Here is a 21,381-nt window from a genome sequence, read left to right on the forward strand (position 1 = left end):
CATCCCCACAGCAGCCTCTGAACCCACTCTGGAAGGGCTGGTGGACTTAGGGATGCGCCCCCCACCTACTGTGAAGGAACACTCCTGGCCACTGCAAGCAGCACCCTTTCATGGTTGTCCGCCCCCATCCCCCAGCACACACACCTGAGCAGAGCCGGGGGCCAGAGTCAGGCAGGGTGCAAGGCGTGCCTGGGCACTCGCGCTCCTCGCAGGAGACCTCGCCAGCCTAGGAGGGAGGCTGGGTGAGAGGCCCTCAGGGGACAAGACAGACCTGGGATGTGAGACAGCAGGACTGCCTACCTGGCAGGCGCAGCGGACACAGCGGCCACTCTCTTGGAGCTGGAAGGTCTCCTGGTTCCGATACTGGTGCCCCTGGTACTCACAGCCTGGACAGGATGACAGAGGGGCAGGGGGACAGGGCTGGGGGCTGATGGGGAAGCCTCACCACACCCGAGGCCTCCACCCCGCATCTGATAAGGACAGTCACACGTGTTCTCCAGGAAGCCCTGCCTGCCAGCCTCCGCCGGCCCCCAGGTGCCCAACATGCCATGAGGCGAGGGGAGAGCTTGTCCCTCACCCGTGGTGACAGAGCTTAGGTTGGTTCACGGGGGCTTCTGTAGGTTCAGTGGAGGCAACCACCCCCACCTCCAGACCCAGAGCCTCTCCTGGGGCAGCGGCTAGCCCTCCCCCTGGTGACTGGAGCCCTCACTCACTGTCACAGACAGGGCAGCACTCCCCCGGGGTCCTGCCTGGGTGTCTGCAGGGCGTGGGTGGGCAGGGCGGAGGCTCACACTGGACACTCCCGTTCTGCCAACAGGGCCTGGTCAGCATGCAAGAGGCAGGCCCAGACGCCAGGCCCTCCCTGCTGGGTAGCCACACTCACGGCACAATGGCAGTGCGAGCAGGGGTCCCCAGAGCCCACGGGCTCCCCACTGCGGTAGTCCCGCCCGTTTAGGAAACAGCCTGTTGGGAAGACGGTGCCTCAGACCCTCCTCAGGGCCGCATGCCAGTCAGTGTCCTGGTCTTCTCAGGAAGCCCATGATCCGCTTTCTGATCCCCCTACCACCTGCTGACTCACCATCACACACAGGGCAGCAGGTGCCCGGGAGGGGCCGGGCAGGGTATGGGCAGAGACTGGCACATTCTCGCTGGCGGCACTGGATGTGGCCCTCCTGTGGGGGCAGAGGAAGGGGCCATCAGAGCGCAGACAGGTAGCAGAAACAGCCTTCGAGTCCCAGCTATCCATTTACCAGATGTTGTTATGAGCAAATTGTGTCCCCCTTCATATTCTTCTGTTGCAGTCCTAACCCCCTCAGAATGTGATGTTATTTGGAAATAGAGTCGTAGCAGATGTAATCACATAAGATGAGGTGAGACTGGAAGGGGGTGGCCCCTGATCCAATGACTGGTGTTCTCTTAAAAAGGGGAAATTTGGACACAGACACACACAGGGAGAACAGCATGTAGAGACGAAGACAGAAGCCACAGGATGCCAAGGATTGCCAGCCGGCCACCAGAGCTGGAGAGGGGCCTGGAACAGTCTCCCTGACAGTTCTCAGTCAGAACCAACCCTGCCAGCACCTCGATCTTGGACTTCTGCCTCCAGAACCATGAGAGGACCAATTTCTGTTGTTAAAGCTATTCTGTTTGTGGCACTTTGTTACCGCAGCCCTAAAAACAAATACGGATGGATAACCTGGTGTGTCACCTAAAGTTATCTGTAACTCCGTTTACTCATCTGGAAAAACAGAGAATGATCCTATCTGCAGGAATAGAGACGCAGACGTAGAGAATGGACCTACAGCACGGGGCGGGGGAGGGGAGGACGGCATGAGCTGGGAGAGTAGCACTGAGATGCAAACACTACCACGTGTAAATAGCTAGCTGGTGGGAAGCTGCTGCAATAGTGCAGGGAGCTCAGCTTGGTGCTCTGTGATGACCTAGAGGTGTGGGGTGGGGCTGAGGGGTGGGAAAGAGGCTCAAGAGGGAGGCGATATGTGTATACGTATAACTGATTCTAGTCTAGTCAAAGCTATGGTTTTTCCAGTGGTCATGTATGGATGTGAGAGTTGGACCATAAAGAAAGTTGAGCCCTGAAGAATCAATGCTTTTGAACTGTGGTGTTGGAAAAGACTCTTGAGAGCCCCTTGGACTGCAAGGAGATCCATCCAGTCCACCCTAAAGGAAATCAGTCCTGAATATTCATTGGAAGGAGTGATGCTGAAGCTGAACCTCCAATACTTTGGCCACCTGATGGGAAGTACTGACTAATTGGAAAAGACCCTGATGCTGGAAAAGATTGAAGGCAGGAGGAGAAGAGGATGACAGAGGATGAGATTTTGGATGGCATGACCGACTTGATGGACATGAGTAAGCTCCGGGAGTTGGTGATGGACAGGAAAGCCTAGTGTGCTGTAGTCCATGGGGTCGCAAAGAGTTGGACACGACTGAGTGACTGAACTGATAGCTGATTCACTTTGTCGTACGACAGAAACCAACACAACGTTGTAAAGCAATTAGCTCCAATGAGGAACTTTTTATTAATAAAATAAAAAATTTTTTTAAAGAGACAATAATAGTCCTGCCTCATATCCTTGAATGGGGATAAGATAGATGTGTGGTGTGGCATCCACCTCTGGAAGCTGACACTTAATAAACTCTTAGCTGCTACGACTCCCCATAGTCTTTCCCAGACAGACCCAGTCCCTGGAGTTCACATCTATACCTGGGCTTGCTACCTGGGCAGCCAGTGACTCTCTCACAGGTGGGGTGGGGATGTGGGGTGTCAGTGTGAACAGAGAGGGGAAGCACACGGTAACAAGGGGTGGGTGCACTCTGGCCTTCACAGTGGAGTCCTTCGTCCTTGGTGAGCTGTCAGGAAGCTCTGTGGCTCTGGCTTCAGCCCTCTGAATCATAGCCCTCCTTGGCGTGCACCCCGCCTGGACATTAGGCCTTCGTGTCCCTGCCTTTCTCCCCCAGGCTTTGCCCTACCTCTTCCCTATGTCTGGTGTCTTAGTCCATTCATGCTACTGTAATAAAAATCCTGTAGTCTGGGTGGCTTATAAACAACAAAAATTTTAGTTCTCACTGTTTGGGAGGCCAGGGAGTTAAAAATAAAGGTGCTAGGAGTTCCAGTGTCTGGTGAGAGGACTTCCTGCTTCAAGCATGAGTGCCTGCTAAGTCGCTTCAGTCATGTACAACTCTTAGAGATGCTACGGACTGTAGCTTTTATCACGCTCCTCTGTCCATGGGCTTCTCCAGGCAAGAATACTGGAGTGGGTTGCCACGCCCTCCTCCAGGGCATATTCCCAGTCCTGCTTCATAGAGGGCTGTCTTCTTGCTTGTGTCCCCCACAAGGTGAAAGGGGCAAGAGAGCTCTCCGGGGTCTTTTTTTTTTTAATTTTTGGCTGCACTTGCTGTGCTCCATGGCGCACACAATCTTAGTTCCCCAACCAGGGATCAAACCTGTGCCCCGTGCAGTGGAAGTGTGGAGTCTCAACCACAGGACCACCAGGGAAATCCCTCTTGGGTCTTTTTTTTTTTTATTAAGGCACTAATCCCATTCATTACTTTGCCAACAAAAGTCCGTCTAGTCAAAGCTATGGTTTTTCCAGTAGTCATGTATGAATGTGAGAGTTGGACCATAAAGAAGGCTGAACGCCAAAGAATTGATGCTTTTGAGCTGTGGTGTTGGAGAAGACTCTTGAGAGTCCCTTGGACTGCAAGGAGATCAAACCAGTCCATCCTAAAGAAAATCAGTCCTGAATATTCATTGGAAGGACTGATGCTGAAGCTGAAGCTCCAGTACTTTGGCCACCTGATGTGAAGAGCCGACTCTTTAGAAAAGACCCTGATGTTGGGAAAGATTGAAGACAGGAGAAGAAGGGGATGACAGAGGACAAAATGGTTGGATGGCGTCATCGACTCGATGGACATGAGTTAGAGCAAGCTCTGGGATATGATGATGGACAGGGAAGCCTGGTGTGCTGCGGTCTATGGGGTCGCAGAGAGTCAGACACGACTGAACAACTGAACAACTACAAAATCCCATTCATGAGGGCTCTACCCTCTAGACCTAATCACCGCCCAAAGGCCCCACCTCCTAATACAATCATTTAGGGGTTAGAATTTCAACATATGAATTTAAGGGGGCACACAGATAGTCAGTCTATAACACCTGGAGTGTCCTCCCATTCCTCCCTGCTCAAATCTTACTCACTGATTCAGATCTAAGTAAATACCACCCCACCCCAAAGTTTTTCTAGATCTGAGCTGCCCAATAGAAATATAACACAAACCACATATGTCATTTAAAATTCCCTGGTAGTCAAAATTCAAAAAGAAAAAGAATCAGATGGAACTAAATGTTAACATTATATTCCTCTCAAACCAATATATCCAAAAAGTTATTTCAACATGTAATTAACGTGAAGTGTTAATAAGACATTTTATGTTCCTTCCTCTCGTAATACATCTTTGAAATCCAGTGCATAGTCTACCCTTAGAGCATGTTTCAAACAGGACGGTCACATTTCAGAGGCTCAGTGTCCACATGGAGTGGCTCCTGCTCAGATAGCAGAGCTCCGGACGTCTCAGGTGACCTGTGTTTCTCCCTCCCTGGAGCTAGTGCCCTCGTCACATCCTGCCTGCCCAGCCTCACTCCTCCTGTAACCTGAAGTGCCTTGGTTTGGGTTCACAAACATGCCGCCCACCTACTGTGCTTGGAACTGGACATACGGGGAGCGACCCCTTCCCCACCCTCAGGCCTCCAGAATTAGGTCTCTTCCATCTCTTTTCCCTCATGGTGCCTTCTGGGGTGTGTTCAGTGGAGTGAAGGGATGAATCTGGGTGACCTGGGGTCGGGGAGTGGTGGGGGCAACACAGGAGCAGCATGGGGACTCACCAGGCACTGGCAGATCCGGCAGGGGTCCCCAGGGGTGGTCCACTCTTGGCCATGCTCCCAGTGAGAACCATCTTCTGTGCAGCCTTGAGCTAGGGGAGACAGGCAGAGAGGAGGCCTGGTGGAAATTTCAGCCAGACCCTCCCTCCTCCACTTGCTCTCTGAGGGTCCTCTTCAGAGCCTAAACCCCACCAGAGCCTGCCTCTGCCTGGACCCCTCGCCCCAGCTCCCCAGCACCCCAGGCAGGGTCAAGCCCAAGCTCCTTAACCTGACTTTCCAGGTCTTCCAGGGCCAGCATGGCCACGCCCACCTGCCTCTGGCCCCTCCCCACCTCTCAGTGTAAGCCACGCCCACCAGCCTGCACCTTCCCAACCAACACACGCCCACCTCACATGGAGGGTCGGTCCCAAACTGCCCTCTCTTCCTGGCATGCCCTCTGCCCTTCACCTAGAGAACTGCTCTTTAGCCCTGAGGTTCAGTTAGGACCCACCACCCCCAGGACGCCCTCCCTTCTGTGCCCAGGTTGGACTAGGTCTCCACTAGGTCTCCTTCCTCTGAGTTTCCGTAGCATCTGTAATCTAATCCCACTTTTGCAATAATCCTGGCTTGTGACTCAGTGTCGCCTTCTAGTGGTCTGCCTCGAGGGTCCACCGGGTGTTTTTGCACAAAGCAGGTAATAGTCAATGTTCATTGAGGTATACAGTATCATTATCCCCCTCTTATAAAAGGGGGACTGAGGCACGGAGTAACTCCCTCGGAGGCACACAAGCACTAGTGTCAAGGGCAGACCTTGGACCAGGTGTGGTCAGGCACGGCTCCCCCGCTGACGGAACCCCCAGGTCAGGGGTCTGCAGAGTGGGCTCTCGGTTGACAAAACGGCCTAACAGCCCCTGACAGGCATGGAGCTCCACCAGGGAAGGGGCAGGGGCTCTCACCTTGGCAGGTCGGGCAGCAGTGCCCAGGCCTCAGGACCGGCTTGGGGCAGGGGATGGGCGGACACTTCATGGGCACGCAGCGAACCAGGCTCCTCTGTAACACACCCACAGCTGTGCTGCCTCTGGCTCTGGCTCCCAGAGAGAGCAGGCTGGGCCACAGGGGCGGGGCTGGAGGGAGGATCTCTCTGACACCAGGCCTCGGGAGGTATGTGAGGGGCTGAAGAGTGGCAGGTGCGGGCCGGGGCAGGCGCGGGCATCCCAGGAGGAGCAGGGCCTAGGCAAAGGTGCGGGGGACTCACCAGGCAGGAGCACTGGAGACAAGGGTTGGAGCTGGACAGGAAATTGGCCCCTTCCTCGTAAAGCTGCCCCTCATACTCACAGCCTGGGGAGGGTTGCCAGAAAGACAGGCCAGTCAGCAGAGAGCAAGCTGGGTGGCCATCACCCAGGGGAAGGCATGACCCCAAGTAGGTACGGAACCCTCTGGGGCTGAGGCTGGGGTGTGGGGCGGGGTGGGCAGGAGAGGGGCAGGTCACCTGGCCGGCAGACAGGGCAGCACTCCCCAGGTGGGGTGTAGCTCTCCAGGCAGTTCAGCTCTGAGCATGAGGGCCCCTGGCACCGCACTGTCCCTGCCTGCAGGACAGACTCTGAGCCCTCCTTCCTTCTCCACTGCCCTAGCCGAGTGGAGTCCTAGACAGCTCCAGGGCTCAGTGCCAGGGTGGCAGCAGCAGCCCTGCCTGGCCCCCAGATCAGGCTTGGCACTGCCAGGCCTGGGGTATGCTGGACAGCAAGGATGTAAGTGGTAGCTGGGGCCAGGCACTGATTCCCTTACCTGGCAGGTGCAGATAACACAGCGCTCCAATTGCCACGTTTCCCCATCCCTGTGGCCTCCAGAGCAGCCTGCAAAACCAGGGCCAGGCCCCCAAGTAAAGGACCCAGAGAATTGGGGCAAAAGACAAGGACACCACATCAAAGGGGCACTGTTCAGGTGAGAATCAGATTTGTATATTTACTACAACATTTCAGCAGATGGCAGTGTAGTGTCTGACTCTAGTATCAGTAGGTCCATGATTTTACACACGGAAGCAGTGAGGGAAGAGTGACTTTTTTTTTTAATTTCACCAAAGACATCATCAGTTCAGTTCGGTTCAGTCGCTCAGTTGTGTCCGACTCTTTGCAACCCCATGGACTGCAGCACACCAGGCCTCCCTGTCCATCACCAACTCCCGGAGTTTACTCAAACTCATGTCCATTGAGTCAGTGATGCCATCCAACCATCTCATCCTCTTGTCGTCCCCTTCTCCTTCTGCCTTCAATCGTTCCCAGCATCAGGGTCTTTTCAAATGAATGAGTCAACTCTCTAAGACATCATATGGGCTGGCAATGGCCCCGAGGCACCATTTAACTTACAAGTTATGTGTGTGTATGTGCGCACGCATGTGTGTGTGTCTGTCTGTGTGTCCCTTTTCACTGAGATCCAGTGACTCCAAGGACATTACTCCTCATCTCATCTTGGCCAAGACTCTCAGGCTACATTGCCAGACCTCAACCAGTGCCTGGGCCCCTGTCCCACCTTTCAAACTACCAGCTACCATTCTTCCTGCGGTATGGTTGTCAGATAAAACATAGGACACCCAGTTAAATGGGGATTTCAGATGAACAACACATAATTTTTTTAGTATAAGTATACCTCAAATATTGCACCAGACATACTTAAAAAAATATGTATTATTTATCTAAAATTCAAATATAACAGGGCATCCTGTTTTTATTTGCTGAACCTGGAAACCTTATCTTCCTATGAGCTAGTAACACTTCCCAGCAGTCACTGCCTCCACTTCTGCCCAGCTCTCTTCGCGTGACTGGCCCACGGCCTTCCTTGTCTCCTAAGCTCAAAGTCCACTGTTCCATGGGATACAACCATGTTCCTTAGAAACAACCCTCCTTCTGCAGCCCACTGTCATCTCTGGTTCCATGCCCACACCACTGGGCATACCGTAACCCCCTACCTGGTCTTCCTGCATCTAGCCCATACCAGATGAATATTCCAAAAATGCCTCTTGGAACATGCCACACGCCAGCTCTGCAGCCTTCAACGGCTCCCATTGTCCACAGAAGAAAGTCCAAACTGCAAGGCTTGTAGCAGCCTGTTCCCACTGGCTTTCCCAGGCTGATTTGCTGTGACACACGTCTCCGCATTCTGGTGCACAGAGGACCCTCTTTCTAAGGAAACCCCACTCTCCCTTGAAGACCCAGCTTGGATGACCCATTGTCCATAGAGCCCTCCCTGCTTTCCTGCCTTCTCCTCTGGCAACCAGCCGCTTACTACCTTTCTCTGCTTCCTCTTAATCTGTTCACTGGCTCTTAAGTCTTGTATTACACTAGCTATATAAATTTATCTTCTCACTAGATTAGAAGCTCCTGGAGGGAAGGGAGAAGATCATGTCGAGCCTTTGGTTCAGTCCCAGGCCAGAGGCAGCATTTGCTGACTTGCACTTTGCTTCCAAACTCCCTAAACTGGAGCAAGTGGGAGGGCACCCTCTGGGCACATGGCGGGGGGCAGGCCAGGCTTGGGGGCCCTGGAACCAGTGTGGAAGGTGGGGCTGGGGCGGACAGGAAGCTAAGCAGGCTCACAGTGTGGGCAGCATGCTCCCGGCTCTGGGCAGGGTCCTCTCGGGCATGGCTTCTGGGTGCAAGTTACAGCACCGTCCTGTGGGGAAGCAGGTGATGGAACTCTGAAAGGTGGTCCTCCAGAACCGAAACCTCCCCCTAAGCTGGGACCCACTGGAGGAGCAAGAGGCTGAGCGGGCTCAGAGTCTGCAGGCTACCTTTGGCCCAAGGGCAGAAAAGGGACGTCCTTCCCCGCCCTGCCCCATCATCTCCTGCCACTCTCAACCCTCGGAAACCAGTGCTTTCAAGAGCCAGCCACATCTCCAGAGTGGGGAGATCCTGGGAAGGGAACCGAGAGCTTCCTCAATGGAGGGGTGAAGAAGGGAAGGCTGGAGGAAGGTGGAGCCAAGTGAGGGAGAAGAGGCAGGTAGATGACAGGGACAGACGCATGAGTGGGGGACACTGAGGGTGCACAGGTGAAGAGCGGGTACAGGAGGACAGGAACCCCTCTATGTGTGTTGTGGGGGTTGAGCTCCAGAAAGCACAATTCCAAATCAACTGAAGGCTGCCAGAAGCAAGGCTTGGGGGGAGGGCAGGTAGACACCCTCTTCTAAACATTCTGCACAACAGCTGCAGCGACAGGCAGGTGAGGTGAGGGGGACAGGGGTGGGGTATCCCGGGGGTCCACGAGAACTCACCAGGCAGCGGCAGGTGGTGCAGGCATCTGGGGTGAAGGTCTCCCCATTGCCATAGGCCTGACCATTGTGGCTGCAGCCTAGGGAGGACATGGTGTTCTCACTCAGGGCCATCTCCAGGCCCCAGGGTGGTGTCCACGGGCAGGCGGATGGCACTCACCGTGGCAGTGGGGCGGGCCGGGCTTGGGAACACAGTTTGCAGCCCCGTCCTGGCAGACACAGGCTGTGCAGGCATCGGGCTCCCAGCGAGCCCCCTCGGGCCAGGCCCGGCCCAAGCCCCAACACTGGGGGGAAGCCGGGTGGCACTCACAGGACTCCAGCTGCGTCACCCTGCCCTGCAGTTCCTTGTTCTGGGGAAGGGGGGGTAGGAGGCACTGGTTCAGCCTCCCCCACTGTCTCCCGCAGGGTATGAAAGCCAGGGCAGGAGGAGAAGGAAGAGCAGAGATGGGCCCACCTCCGGGCAGCATCCCGCTCAGACAGCGCCAGTTCTCATGGCCTGGGGTCTGGATGGGCTCCTGGAGAAGCATGGGCCCCCAGTCCTCTTCTTTAGACAAAAGGGTGCCCAGTCCCCATTACCCAACAGTTAAAGACCTTTATCCATCCAAAATCTTCCCCGACGGTGTCTTATATGAAGTAGGTACTCCGTAATGTTCACCAAATAAGTGAAAGAACATGAAAATCTGGTTGACAAATACCTGGAGGTCCTTCTCTTGTAAGAAAGAACCGATGTTAACTGTTCAGATAAGAGCCTTTCTATGTTTATTTAAAACAAAACTCCATTTCTGGGTCCCACAGGCTCCCCTTCCCTCCTTTCTTCCCACTACACCAGGCCTGCCCTGCCCCTTGCACACCCACCGCCTTCAATGGTACCTGTTCTCTGAGCTCCGTGACCTCAGCCTCCAGCCTTTCCAGCCGCTCCTCCAGGGGGCGCCACCGTTCCTCGGGGGCCCCAGCAGGGGCTGACGAGTGGGTTGGCCCCTCTGACTGGTAGTCCTGGACGTCAGCAAGGCCAAGGGGATCCCTGGAGATGGCCCCACCTGAAGGCACAAGAATCCAGGGAGGGCCTATGGGTGAGGGGCTAGCAAGGCTTCCTGGGTTTGTCTTCCCAATGATATCCGTCCTATACCCCACCCTTGTCCACCTGCCAAACCCACCGTCCTGGGAAGGAGAGATGGTCTGTGAGGGGCTGGAGTGAAAGCATGGGAGGAGGAGGAGGGTGCCCTGGGTGGACAAAAGTGACCCAGACCAGTTTTCCCAAGTAAAGCTATGACAAACCTAGACAGCGTATTAAAAACAAAGGCATCACTTTGCTAAAAAATAGCCTGTATAGCCAAAGTTATGGTTTTTCCAGTAGCTGTGTATGGATGTGAGAGCTGGACAATAAAGAAGGCTGAGCACTGAAAAATCCATGTTTTCGAAATGTGAGGCTGGGAAAACTCTTGAGAGTCCCTTGGACAGCAAGGAGATCAAAACAGTCAATCCTAAAGGAAATCAACCCTGAATATTCACTGGAAAAACTGATGCTGAAGCTGAAGTTCCAATAATTTGGCCACCTGATGAGAAGAGCCGACTCATTGGAAAAGACACTGATGCTGGGAAAGATTGAAAGCAAAAGGAGAAGAGGGTGGCAGAGCATGAGATGGTTGGATGGCATCACCGACTCAATGGACATGAGTTTGAGCAAATTCTGGGAGATAGTGAAGGACAGGGAAGCCTGGTGTACTGCAGTCCATGGGGTATCAAAGAGTCAGACACAACTTACTGACTGAACAACAGTAATAAGAACCTCAGGTAGGTATAAGCCCCAGGGATCCCAGCTCACTGGGAGCCTGGGGGAGGATATAGACCAGGTTTCCCTGTAGCCTGCTCTGACTCTGCAGGGGTCCCCAACGACGGGGGACGTGCCAGGGTCATCAAGCCTCATTCAGACCAGAGTCTTGGCCAGGAGTGGCTTAGGGAACTGACATGTCATGCTGGGAGGGCCCACAAGTCAGAACAGTCAGCAGGAGAGGGAGACAGATCAGTGAAAGATGGGCCTGCTTTCAGGCACCTGGGGTCTGTGAGCAAACCCCACCTCCATCTGCTCGGTTTCACCTTCAGAAAGGACACCACTTCTGGGCACAGTGATGGGCATCTCTTCCCCGTGCTGCCTTGCCACTCTTTTCCAGGCCTGTGGCAGAGCGGCCTGGCGGCCCACACTGGGCAGGATGGGCTCCAGAAAGCAGGATGTAGCTGCATTTCTTGAAGGGTTTGGGGAAGGGCTGGCAGGGCCCCTACTAGCTTTCAAGGCTCCATCGGAATGAAGACAGCCTGTCCTGTGTTCTAGATGACACTGGGTCCTAGGAGAGGCTGGGGAAGGCCACTTTCGCCTCACTTTGATCTCTATTCCGCAATCAGGAAAATAAAGACCATGCGGATGGGGATCGTCTGACTCCAGGCTTGGTTCCCAAACATCATCCCTCCTCTGGGTGAGGTGAGCAGGGCAGCAGAGGGTCTGGAGCAGGAGGGGGGTGAGGAGGAGGAAGGGGAGGAGGGAGAGGGAAGAGTCCTTCCGCAGAGGCATCTCATTAGTGAGGCTGGCCTGGGCGGCTGAAAGGGTTTCTGGTGAACACTAGTCCAGTGAAGCAAGGGCACAATGTCACTCACCCCCCAGCCCCCTGACTGCCTCCACCAAAGTGGGTTGGATATTCTAGTCCAAAACCTAAATTGCCTCCTTTTGTCCAAACCTACTTTGTCCTGAGTTCCTTAGCTTGGTTAAAGCCACCCTTGTGGTATGTGCTAAGTTGCTTTGGTCGTGCCCGACTTTGTGACCCCATGGATTGTGGCCCACCAGGTTCCTCTGTCCATGGGATTCTCCAGGCAAGAACACTGGAGTGGGTTGCCATTTCTTCCTCCAGGAGATCTTCCCGACCCAGGGATTGAACCTGCATCTCTTAGGTCTCCTGCATTGGCAGGCAGGTTCTTTACCATGAGCGCCACCTGGGAAGCTGGATGCCACCCCCACCTACCTAGAAATCTGGGGCTCAGCTGCCCTCTTGGTACCCCTCCCAAACCCCATCAGTCTCTGGTCTCAGCCAGTTATCCCCCCACCCCATCTCCCCAGCTCCACTCCTCTCCCCTCTGTCTCCACTCTGGAGGCTGAAGTCTCCCTGCCTCCAGCTGCTCCTCTCCTCCTGGCACAGTTGCTTTAAATCCCACATCTGAAGGTGCCGAGCAGCAAGTCCAAATGTGACCTTTCCCAAGTGCCGTCATCTTTTCAGCCCACTCTCCTACCCGCCGACACCCACACCTTGGGCAGGGTGTCGTCACTTGGAAGGACTCCCTGTCCTGGTGTGGTACCTAGCTCCCTCCCCAGCCCCATGAAGGGTGGCCAAGTGTGGGGTCCCGGCATCTTATACCCTCCACCCCAGCTCTGCACCCCATGCCCCATGATTTCTCCTTTCAGGCCACTGCCTGCCCCCAGGCCTGCTTAAGCAAACACAATCAGGGGGTCGGGAGAACTTGGGGTCCTCTGGGACTCTCAGGGAAGATCCGGCCAGTCCTTCACTTGGAGAGACCTGCAGAGAAGAGCTCCTAGTTGTTGTGCAAAGCCTGATTGCTCACAATGGAACTGTCCTCAGCTCCCCTCCCTTCCCCACCCCCCCCACCCAACACAATCCTCACACTGACCCCTCTATTCCTGCCGGTCCTTCTGGAGGAAAGCCAGACACAGACACTCAAAGCCAGTTCCCATGGCAGACCTTCTTTTTTTTCCTGTTCTCAAGACAAATAATTAACTTCAGACTCCCAGATTCCAGGGCAGCCTCTCCCCCACCGCTGCCTGCAGGAATTCCTCCCGAGGCCAGAGCAGGAAGCCCCCTCCTGCTCCGGGACCCCAGAAACCCATGCCATAGCCTCGGTCCTGCCGCCACCACTCTGGCTCCTCCACCGACGGGGAGGACTCAGGCTGGCGGGAGAGGCAAACTCACCCCAAGGCAGGGCCCCAGGAGGCAGTCCTCCTCCGGGCCCAGCTGTTCTCTCAGACTGGGCTGAGCCAGAGGTAAGGTCCCACCTGGCTGCCCCCAAACCCTCAGCACCCCAACTTACCTCTGCTGGTCCCCGGGGCCAGTGTCCGGCTCGTGAGCTGCAGAATGAGGGACAGCAGGACGGCCGCGGCCCTGGCCATGCTCGGCCCGCCTTGCTGACTGTGGTCTTGGCTCAGCACGCACTGGGAGGGGGGGTGGGGACACACCAGGCCGCCTCCCACCCAGCCTTTGTTCAGGGAGGGCTTCTGGTGTCTGTCATCCGGGCCTGTGGTGCCTGCCTCCCTGCTGGCACCTCCACCCAGGGCCCCCAGGCCCCATCCTGACCCCAGCCCTGGCTCAGAGGTGCAGGAGAGTGCCTGGGGGGGCCAGAAGCTGGAAGCAAGTGGGGGCGACTTCTCCTGCATAGGGTCCAGGAGCCAGCCCTAAAAAAAAAAAAAAAAAAACGCACAAATTCTTCACTCTCGGCCTCTGGGACCGCTGGTCTCCCTGCCCCTTGGGTCACTCTGCCACCTGGCGTTCCCTTCTTCACCTGTGCATAGGAGAAGCAAATTGAGCTGGGTTCAAATCCCGACTCAGCCAATTCCACGTGCCCCTAGGCCTCTAAATTCGTGCCTCAGTTTCCCTATTTGTAAACTGGTCATAATATCTACTTTATAGACTTGCAGTGAGGACTAAGCGAGACTGTGGAGATAAGGAATGCAGGGTAGGGTAGTGGCTGGCACAGACTAAGTGCTCAGTAAACAAATGAAAACAAGCAGTGATGCTCCAGGTGTCCAAAGTCAAGGACTCTTGGTTTCCTCCTTCTCCTCTCTCCACCTCTGCATTTCTTTCCTGGACTCTATCCGCCACCCTCATCCACCCTGATAGCCCCAGGCTGGGCCCCAAATGCCGAGACTTTCCTTTCCCAGCCCATTTCCAGATCTTGGGCTCAGGCCTGGCCTGGGGAGGGGGGCGTTGTGTGTCCAGGCAGGGGGCTGGGCTAGGCCCTGGGCCCTGCAGGGGGAGGGGGCCAAGGGGAGGAAGTGAGAGACGCTGGTCACGTGGACTGCAAGCCTGGGAAACTCCTCGATGCAGCTGGGAAGCAGGGGAGGTGGGGATGGGCCCCAGCTCACAGGCCCAGGGACATGGAGGGTGGAGCCACGAATCCAGCCACAGCAGTTTTCCCCCTCCCCTGGTCCGCCAGCCACAAAGGTCAGAAAACCAGAGCTCCCCACCGTCGACCCAGGACAGGGCTAAATGTCCCTCTAGCCCACTCGCCAAGCTCCATAAGGGAAAGGTGTGTCTCCTCCCCCACCCAACCCCCCACCCCGAGTGTGGTCCCCTGGAAGGTCCCCAGCAGTTGGCAGCAGGGAGCAGGGAGGGCAGCTATGGGTCAGTAGTGAGACCTGGCCTGGCTAAGCCTGGAGCCAGGCTCCCAGGAGCAGAAGAGCACCAGGGCCAGCTGGCTGGAAGAGGAACAAGGGAGTGGCAACTGTGTTCCCACCAGGGTTAAGCAAAGTGATGTCTTTCAGAAGCAGGGCCCCAGGAGGCTGGGTGGAGGAGAGGTTAAGAGCAGACTCCAGGTCAGTCCAGAGTCTGATGCTCTCTGCTGTGACCTCAGGAAAGTCGTTTAACTTTCAGTGGCTACTTTTTCTTCTCTGTGGCTCTAACGGCACCCACCTCATTGGCGTGTGAGGGTTAGCAAGCTAACGGCTGGAAAGAGGACTCAGCACAGGGCCTGGAACATAGGCATTAGGTCTTATCACTTCTCTTCTGGGATGTCGGTCACCCCATTATTCCCACTTTACAGATGAGGAATCTGAGAAGTCAGGTTAGCTGTGAAGTCAGCTGAGAAGTCAGGTAAGTTACCCTGGGAGTAAACCATGGAGCCTGGATTCAATGCCAGGCCCTTGGGGCCCCAGGGCCCATACTCCATATGGGCCCAAGCACCCACCCCTGGCCACCCCAGCTCCCAGCTGCTTCCTGCTCTGGCCAACCCCCACACCCTTGCCCGCCCACCATGCCCACTCCAGCCCCTCCGTCCTCTGTCAGAGCACCTGAGTATCGCTGGAGAACATTCCAGCCCTTGGGTGACTAGATTCACTTCAAATTCATGTCTACAAACTTCAATGGACATGAAACACTGTCAGAAATTCTATTACAGTTTCCCGGTAAGGGGACTCCCTGGTGGTCCAGCGGTTAGGACTCCATGCTTCCATTACAGGGAGCCTAGGTTCGATCCCTGGTTGGGGAACAAAGATCCAACATGCTGTGCAATGAGGCCAAAAATTAAAAAAAAAAAAAAAAAAAAAAAATCCCTGGTAAATCCAATCTCCTCTTCCCAGAGAGAAGCATTTCATACCCTTGCCTTCCTTCCTAAATGTTTCAGTGGCCCCACCCTTATCTGCTATATGATTTTGGCAAGTTATCAAACCTTTCTCAGCCCCGGGTCCCTCCCCTGTGAAGTAGGGGTAATAATAGTACCTCCCCAGTACTCTTGCCTAGAAAATCCCATGAACGGAGGAGCCTGGTGCAGGCTACTGTCCATGGGGTCACAAAGGGTCGGACATGACTGAGCGACTTCACTTCAGGACTAAGTTTAAAATAAAGTTAATTAAGTTTACCTTTAAAAAAAAAAAAAATAGTACCTCCCTTGTGATTCTTATAAGGGCTGTCTTAGCCTGGGTTCCCTGAAAACAGAGCCTGAGACAAAGGCTTACATGTAGGTTTATTTTGGAATATGATCCCAGGGAGCAGGAATGAGGGGAGGGAAGGATGGAAAGCTGATACAAGACCGCCTTGTGGAGGAGCTGATCACTGTGTTGGGCATCTGTGTGTCCAATCCCACGGGTCCATCTGTATGAAAACAGCTCAGCCGGAAAGGGAAAACACTTTTCCCCTGAGCTAGCCCCGCAGGGCATTCACTGCTCCCAGTTAGGCATGAACAAGTGTTCAAGTGGGCTCCCGAGGTGTCCAGCGCCATGCAACATGGAAGTTCCAAAGCAAGATGGGAGTGATTAACAGCTGGGGTCTGAAGCGAGACGCTGCCAGGATGTGTGTTTGCAGAGCTGCGTGCTTCGCAGAATCGATTAAGGTGCAGGTGAGTTGGAGAAGACTCTTGAAAGTCCCTTGGACTGCAAGGAGATCCAACCAGCCCATCCTAAAGGAAATCAGTCCTGAATATTCATAGGAAGGACTGATACTGAAGCTGAAACTCCAATACTTTGGCCACCTGATGAGAAGAGCTGACTCCTTGGAAAAGACCCTGATGCTAGCAAAGATTGAAGGCAGGAGGAGAAGGGGACGACAGAGGATGAGACGGTTGGATGGCATCACTGACTCAATGGACATGAGTTTGAGTAAACTCCGGGAATTGGCGATGGACAGGGAAGCCTGGCGTGTTGCAGTCCATGGGGTCACAGAGAGTCGGACATGACTGAGTGACTGAATTGAACTGAAAGAATTCGCAGAAGAGGTGTCCAACAAATGAGACAATGCCTGTAGAAGTCTTTCTACAGTATTCGGCACATGTTAAGCACCTAAAGCATATTATTATTTTTATTGACATCATTATCATCTTCTGCTGAATCCCAACCTGAAAAGCTAATATTAGTGTTCTTTGTCTGCCAGAGAAGGTACAGAAACTTCTGGAAAAGTCACTGTATGAAATAAAAACCCAGGAAAGGGTGTTGTTTGGGAGAGGCAGTTAAGTTTCATCCACAACTGATCATAGCCTCTTGGCGCGAGATATTGAGCCAGATACAGGAATACAGGGATGAACAAATCAGGAAGAGCAATGGGCAGAATGCCCTGGACCAGGCCAAGGGATGCGGGACATGGCCCCTGGCAGAGGGAGGGGCATGAACACAGGACCCTAGGTGCACGCAAATGTCAGGCTTGGAATAAAGGGTTCATATTTCTCCGCTCAGCTAGTGGAACCAGATGCTACCATCCTCACCAAAAACCAATGCTTTCTTGTTTTCTTTAGCCAGGAACTTTCTGGCTAGAGAAACAAGGAATAACTCTGGCCCAGGCTTGAGTCCTTACTTGACAGGGTGTCCCCACATCTGGAGGGGCGTTTGGGACTTAGCGGAGCTTGTGGGCACAGTAGCGTGTGTAGCTCACTAAGGCGGCAGAAGGGCTCCAGGTCTAGAGTCAGTGAGTCCTGAGTTCAAATCCTGCTCCACCACTTACTGTCTGTGCTGAGTGATCTCCATTTCTACCTCTTCCCTTCATCCTCCCCCTCCACGCCTTACAGACTGCTTCACTCTGGCTTTCATGCCCTCTGTCTTCCTGCTGGGTCAGCCAAAGAGAGGCACAGGCAGGACCTGAGGGCAGGAGAGGAGAGTGGTTGGGCTATTTCTTCCTGGCCTCCTGCTCACCACACTATTCCTGCCCCTTATCTGCTCAGAGGGTGGCAGGGGATCCCTGCTAACAAGTTCCTGGCCTTCAGCATCCCTGGTGATTCTCATAACCATGTCTAAAGACCTGTCTTAAAGAAGACCTGTCTTAAAGAAGACCTGTCTTTAAGAAGGTCCCTTCTTAAAGTTGTCTTTAGCTAACCCCTTTGGAGGGGAATTCTCTTTTCTCCTGGGCCTTTAGCCTATATGCTAACCTTACCACATATACTCTACCTCCCTAAGCCAAAATCTTTCATCTGTAATGTAATACATGCATACGAGTGTTCAGTTGTGTCTGACTCTTTGCAACCCCATGGACTATAGCCTGCCAGCCTCCGCTGTTCTTGGAATTCTCCAGGCAAGAATACTGGAGTGGTTTGCCATTTTCTACTCCAGGGGATGTTCTGGACCCAGGGATTGAACCCATGTCTCTTGCATATTCTACATTGGCAGGCAGATTCTTACCGCTGAGCCACCTGGAAGCCCCTTCATCTGTAAAAGGAAGTAATAACCACTGCTGTAGGTTGGGAGAGTCCAATGAGGCAATGTACATGTGATGTGTGCCTGACACATGTGTGGCGCCTGGTACACAAAAGAAACCAACATAAGTTACTTTCCGTTCCTCCCCTCCTTCGGATTGTATGACAAGAGCAGCAGGTTGGTTTTCCTCTGGATTTGGTGGCTGGAAGCAAAAGGTTGCTGTAAGGAGTGAGGGAGATAGGGAGAAGCAAAATTGTTAAATTTTGTACTTAATGCCTTTCAAGTCCGGGGCTTCCCTGGTGGCTCAGTGGTAAAGAATCCACCTGCTAATGCAGGAGACTCGGGTTTGATCCCTGGCTCGGAAAGATCCCCTGGAGAAGGGAAATGGCAACCTACTCCAGTGTTCTTGTCTGGGAAATCCCATGGACAGAGGAGCCTGGCAGGCTATAGTCTAGGGAGTCGCAAAAGAGTTGGACACAACTTATTGACTAAAAGACAGCAACCTTTCAAACCACGCCAGTTGTAACAAATGAAGTAAGCCATCACAATGTTATAAAGGCAAAGTGCGCATGACACCTGCTTCAGCCCTTCCTTGCTTATCACTCCCCCCACCCTCCAACGTGACCAATGGTAACAAGGTCCGTTGTTCCACACCCATCCCCTGGCCCACACGACCATGTGCAAGCCTGTGAGCAACGCATGGTATCGTTCGGGTGTGGTGCTAGGGAACGGGCCATGCAGGATCCCATCCCCCCACACCATCTGCCCCTGCAAGTCACCCACTCGCCCCTGAAGCTCCTCTCTTGGTGGTTCCTGTCTCCACCTCCCTATTTACCCAGGACCCTCTCTCCCCACTCACAACATCATGTTCACCCCAGGCGGCGGTTACCCTGACTGACTGAGCGATGTTTATCACAGATCTGATTCTAATTCCACAGCTGTATCCCACAGCTGGCCACCCCTCCGCCTGATTCAGAATAACTAGGCCGCCAGTCCCTTTCAGAAAGGACTTCTTCTGCCCCTTAAAATGCCTGCAGGGGTCCATCTCACTGTGTTTCAGGGACTACGCCAAACTGCAGCATGCCTACTCAAGTACCAATGTCAGTCCACATACTTGACCATCACTGCTCACAGGTTAATAGCAGAGTTGGAACTCAGTGCTTCCTTGTTGGATGGAAACTGCTGGGAGTTTAGGAGTGTGTGTGTTTTTCTGTTACTGTTTTTTGGTAAAGAGAGACCAGCGCAGTCAGACTGCCTATCTGAACCTTGCCACAGAGCCAGCACCTGGAGGTGGGTAGTGCTGGCAGAATATTTCCAGGCGCCACACAGGGACCTCGAAGCCACAAGGTTCTCCAGCCTGGAAGGGAGCTTGCCAATCAGCCTTGGGCTAACTGGGGAAACTGGGACTTCCCCGATCTCTTTTCTGACTTTCTTTTTCACAAAGAATGATCCTTGGGGATATCATTAGGGCTTGAAGAAGCTGAGAGGGTGGGGCAAAGAGGAAAGGAAATGTGTGTGGCTTCCTGCCTGTAATTTCCTCTTCTTCGCACCCATTTCTCTTTTTCCAGTGCCTCATAGTCCTGCTCTCAAGATCCCATAAAACCTCCTCTGGTGGTTCTGGGCAGCACAGCCCAATAGAACTTTCTGTGACGATGGAAATGTTCTATATCTGCCCTGTCCAATACAAGAGCCCCATGAGGCTACTGAGCCCCTAGTAGTAATGTGGCTGGTGCAATTGAGGATCTAAATTTTTAGCTTTACTTAACTCTAACTCATTTTAATACAAATAGCTCTATGTAGCTAGTGGCTACGTAGCACATATTCAGACTGTAAGGCAACCTTGTGCAAATTAGTGAAAAGGAGAGCTTAACAAGACAGCCTACTCCCTTCCATGGGCTGGGAAAGTTTTGTAATGGATCCACAATGGCAGGGATATGAATGAGGCCTCCTCAAGTTGTGCAGCGCATAGCCCCACGTGGCCGCCTCGGCTCCAGGCCCCATCCCCAAATGGCAATATAAAGAAATGTAATTGAATGGTTGCCTCTTGACTTCCTTTGTGGTCAGGAAGGAAGCTGCCCATGCAGACCTTCCCATGAAGGCTGTCCAGAAGAGAGAATCTTGCAGGAGTTTGGGCCGAGACTTGCCAGGGGCCTCTGGACACGGCCCTGACCTCACTCAGCACCATAGCTCCACTCCACAGTTTTGACACAAGCAAGATCTTAGACAGGCTGAGGGAGGGGAAATGGCAGCTGTCCGTTCCAGGTCATATGAAGAGAGGGAGTCAGATGGTGAGGGGGTGGAGGCCAGTGGGTCTAAACCACAGCTGGGGCCATCTTGAGGCCCCAGATGTCTTGGCACCAAGTACTGATCTCAAACTCCTACTCATCTGGGTTTTTTTGGTAACAGCTTTATTGAGATATAATTCACACACCATAAATTCACCTGTTTAAAGTGTACAATTTAAAAAAATTTTTTTAAAATAATAAAGTGTACAATTTGATAGTTTAGTATGTTCACAGAGTTGTGCAGTCATCACTGTGATCAATTTTAGAACATTTATCAATAATAAACCCCACATCCTTTAGCATTTCCCCCACTGTTTCCCACCACCATCCATACCCTAGTCCAAGGCAACCATTCAACTACATTTTTTCTCTATGTATATGCCTATTCTGGACATTTCATATAAGTAGCCCTTTGTCTGGCCTTTCATTTAGCGTAATGTTTTCATAATGTATCCATTTTGTACCATGTATCTGTACTTCATTCCTTTTTATTGCCAAGTAATATTTCATTGTGTGTATGTACCATATTTTATTTATCCACTTATCAGCTGATAGACATTTGGGTTGTTTCTGCTTTTTGGCTGTTATGACTAATGCTACTGTGGATATTTGTGTGCAAGATTTTGTGAGGACAGACACCATAATTTCTCTTGGGGATATTACTGGGCATGGAATTGCTACAGCATATGGTAACTATGACTTTAACTTTTTGAGAAACTGCCAAATTGTTTTCAAAACTTGGCTGCATCATTTCACATTCCCACCAGGGCTGTGATAAGTGATAAAGTGAAAGTCGCTCAGTCATGTCCGACTCTTTGCAATCCATGGAATGTGGCCTGTCAGGCTCATCTGTCTGTGGAATTCTCCAGGCCAGAATACTGGAGTGGGTCGCCTTTCTCTTCTCTAGGGGATCTTCCCATCCCAGGGACTGAACCCAGGTCTCCCGCATTGCAGGCAGATTCTTTACCGTCTGAGCCACCAGGGAAGCCTAGTGATGTATGAGGGTTTTAATTTCCCTACTTCCTTGACAGCACTTATTATCATCTGATTTTTTGGATGATAGCCATCTAGTGAA

General features: G+C 53.2%; 1 protein-coding gene across 8 annotated transcripts in view; it reads right to left on the reverse strand.

The window, feature by feature from the left end:
- The window catches only part of LOC122674463 (kielin cysteine rich BMP regulator), a 29,340-nt gene extending 15,762 nt beyond the window's left edge, over window positions 1–13,578 (reverse strand). For 5 of the 8 annotated variants that reach the window (XM_043872810.1, XM_043872809.1, XM_043872806.1 and 2 more), the window contains exons 1-15: window positions 13,224–13,578; window positions 10,008–10,174; window positions 9,298–9,652; window positions 9,141–9,217; window positions 8,467–8,542; window positions 6,665–6,732; window positions 6,369–6,465; window positions 6,135–6,217; window positions 5,836–5,929; window positions 4,904–4,992; window positions 1,079–1,172; window positions 884–963; window positions 714–807; window positions 301–386; window positions 70–226 (exon numbers count right to left, since the gene is read on the reverse strand). In XM_043872810.1, coding sequence (XP_043728745.1) covers window positions 70–226; window positions 301–386; window positions 714–807; window positions 884–963; window positions 1,079–1,172; window positions 4,904–4,992; window positions 5,836–5,929; window positions 6,135–6,217; window positions 6,369–6,465; window positions 6,665–6,732; window positions 8,467–8,542; window positions 9,141–9,217; window positions 9,298–9,652; window positions 10,008–10,174; window positions 13,224–13,566 — 1,960 coding nt within the window. In that variant the 5' untranslated portion in view covers window positions 13,567–13,578. The remainder of the gene's footprint in view (window positions 1–69; window positions 227–300; window positions 387–713; window positions 808–883; window positions 964–1,078; window positions 1,173–4,903; window positions 4,993–5,835; window positions 5,930–6,134; window positions 6,218–6,368; window positions 6,466–6,664; window positions 6,733–8,466; window positions 8,543–9,140; window positions 9,218–9,297; window positions 9,653–10,007; window positions 10,175–13,223) is intronic. The other 3 variants (XM_043872813.1, XM_043872808.1, XM_043872807.1) reach the window with 3 other exon arrangements.
- Between the last annotated feature and the right edge of the window lie 7,803 nt (window positions 13,579–21,381).

Source organism: Cervus elaphus, chromosome 18 (assembly GCF_910594005.1).
Source record: "Cervus elaphus chromosome 18, mCerEla1.1, whole genome shotgun sequence".
Classification (NCBI taxonomy): domain Eukaryota; kingdom Metazoa; phylum Chordata; class Mammalia; order Artiodactyla; family Cervidae; genus Cervus; species Cervus elaphus.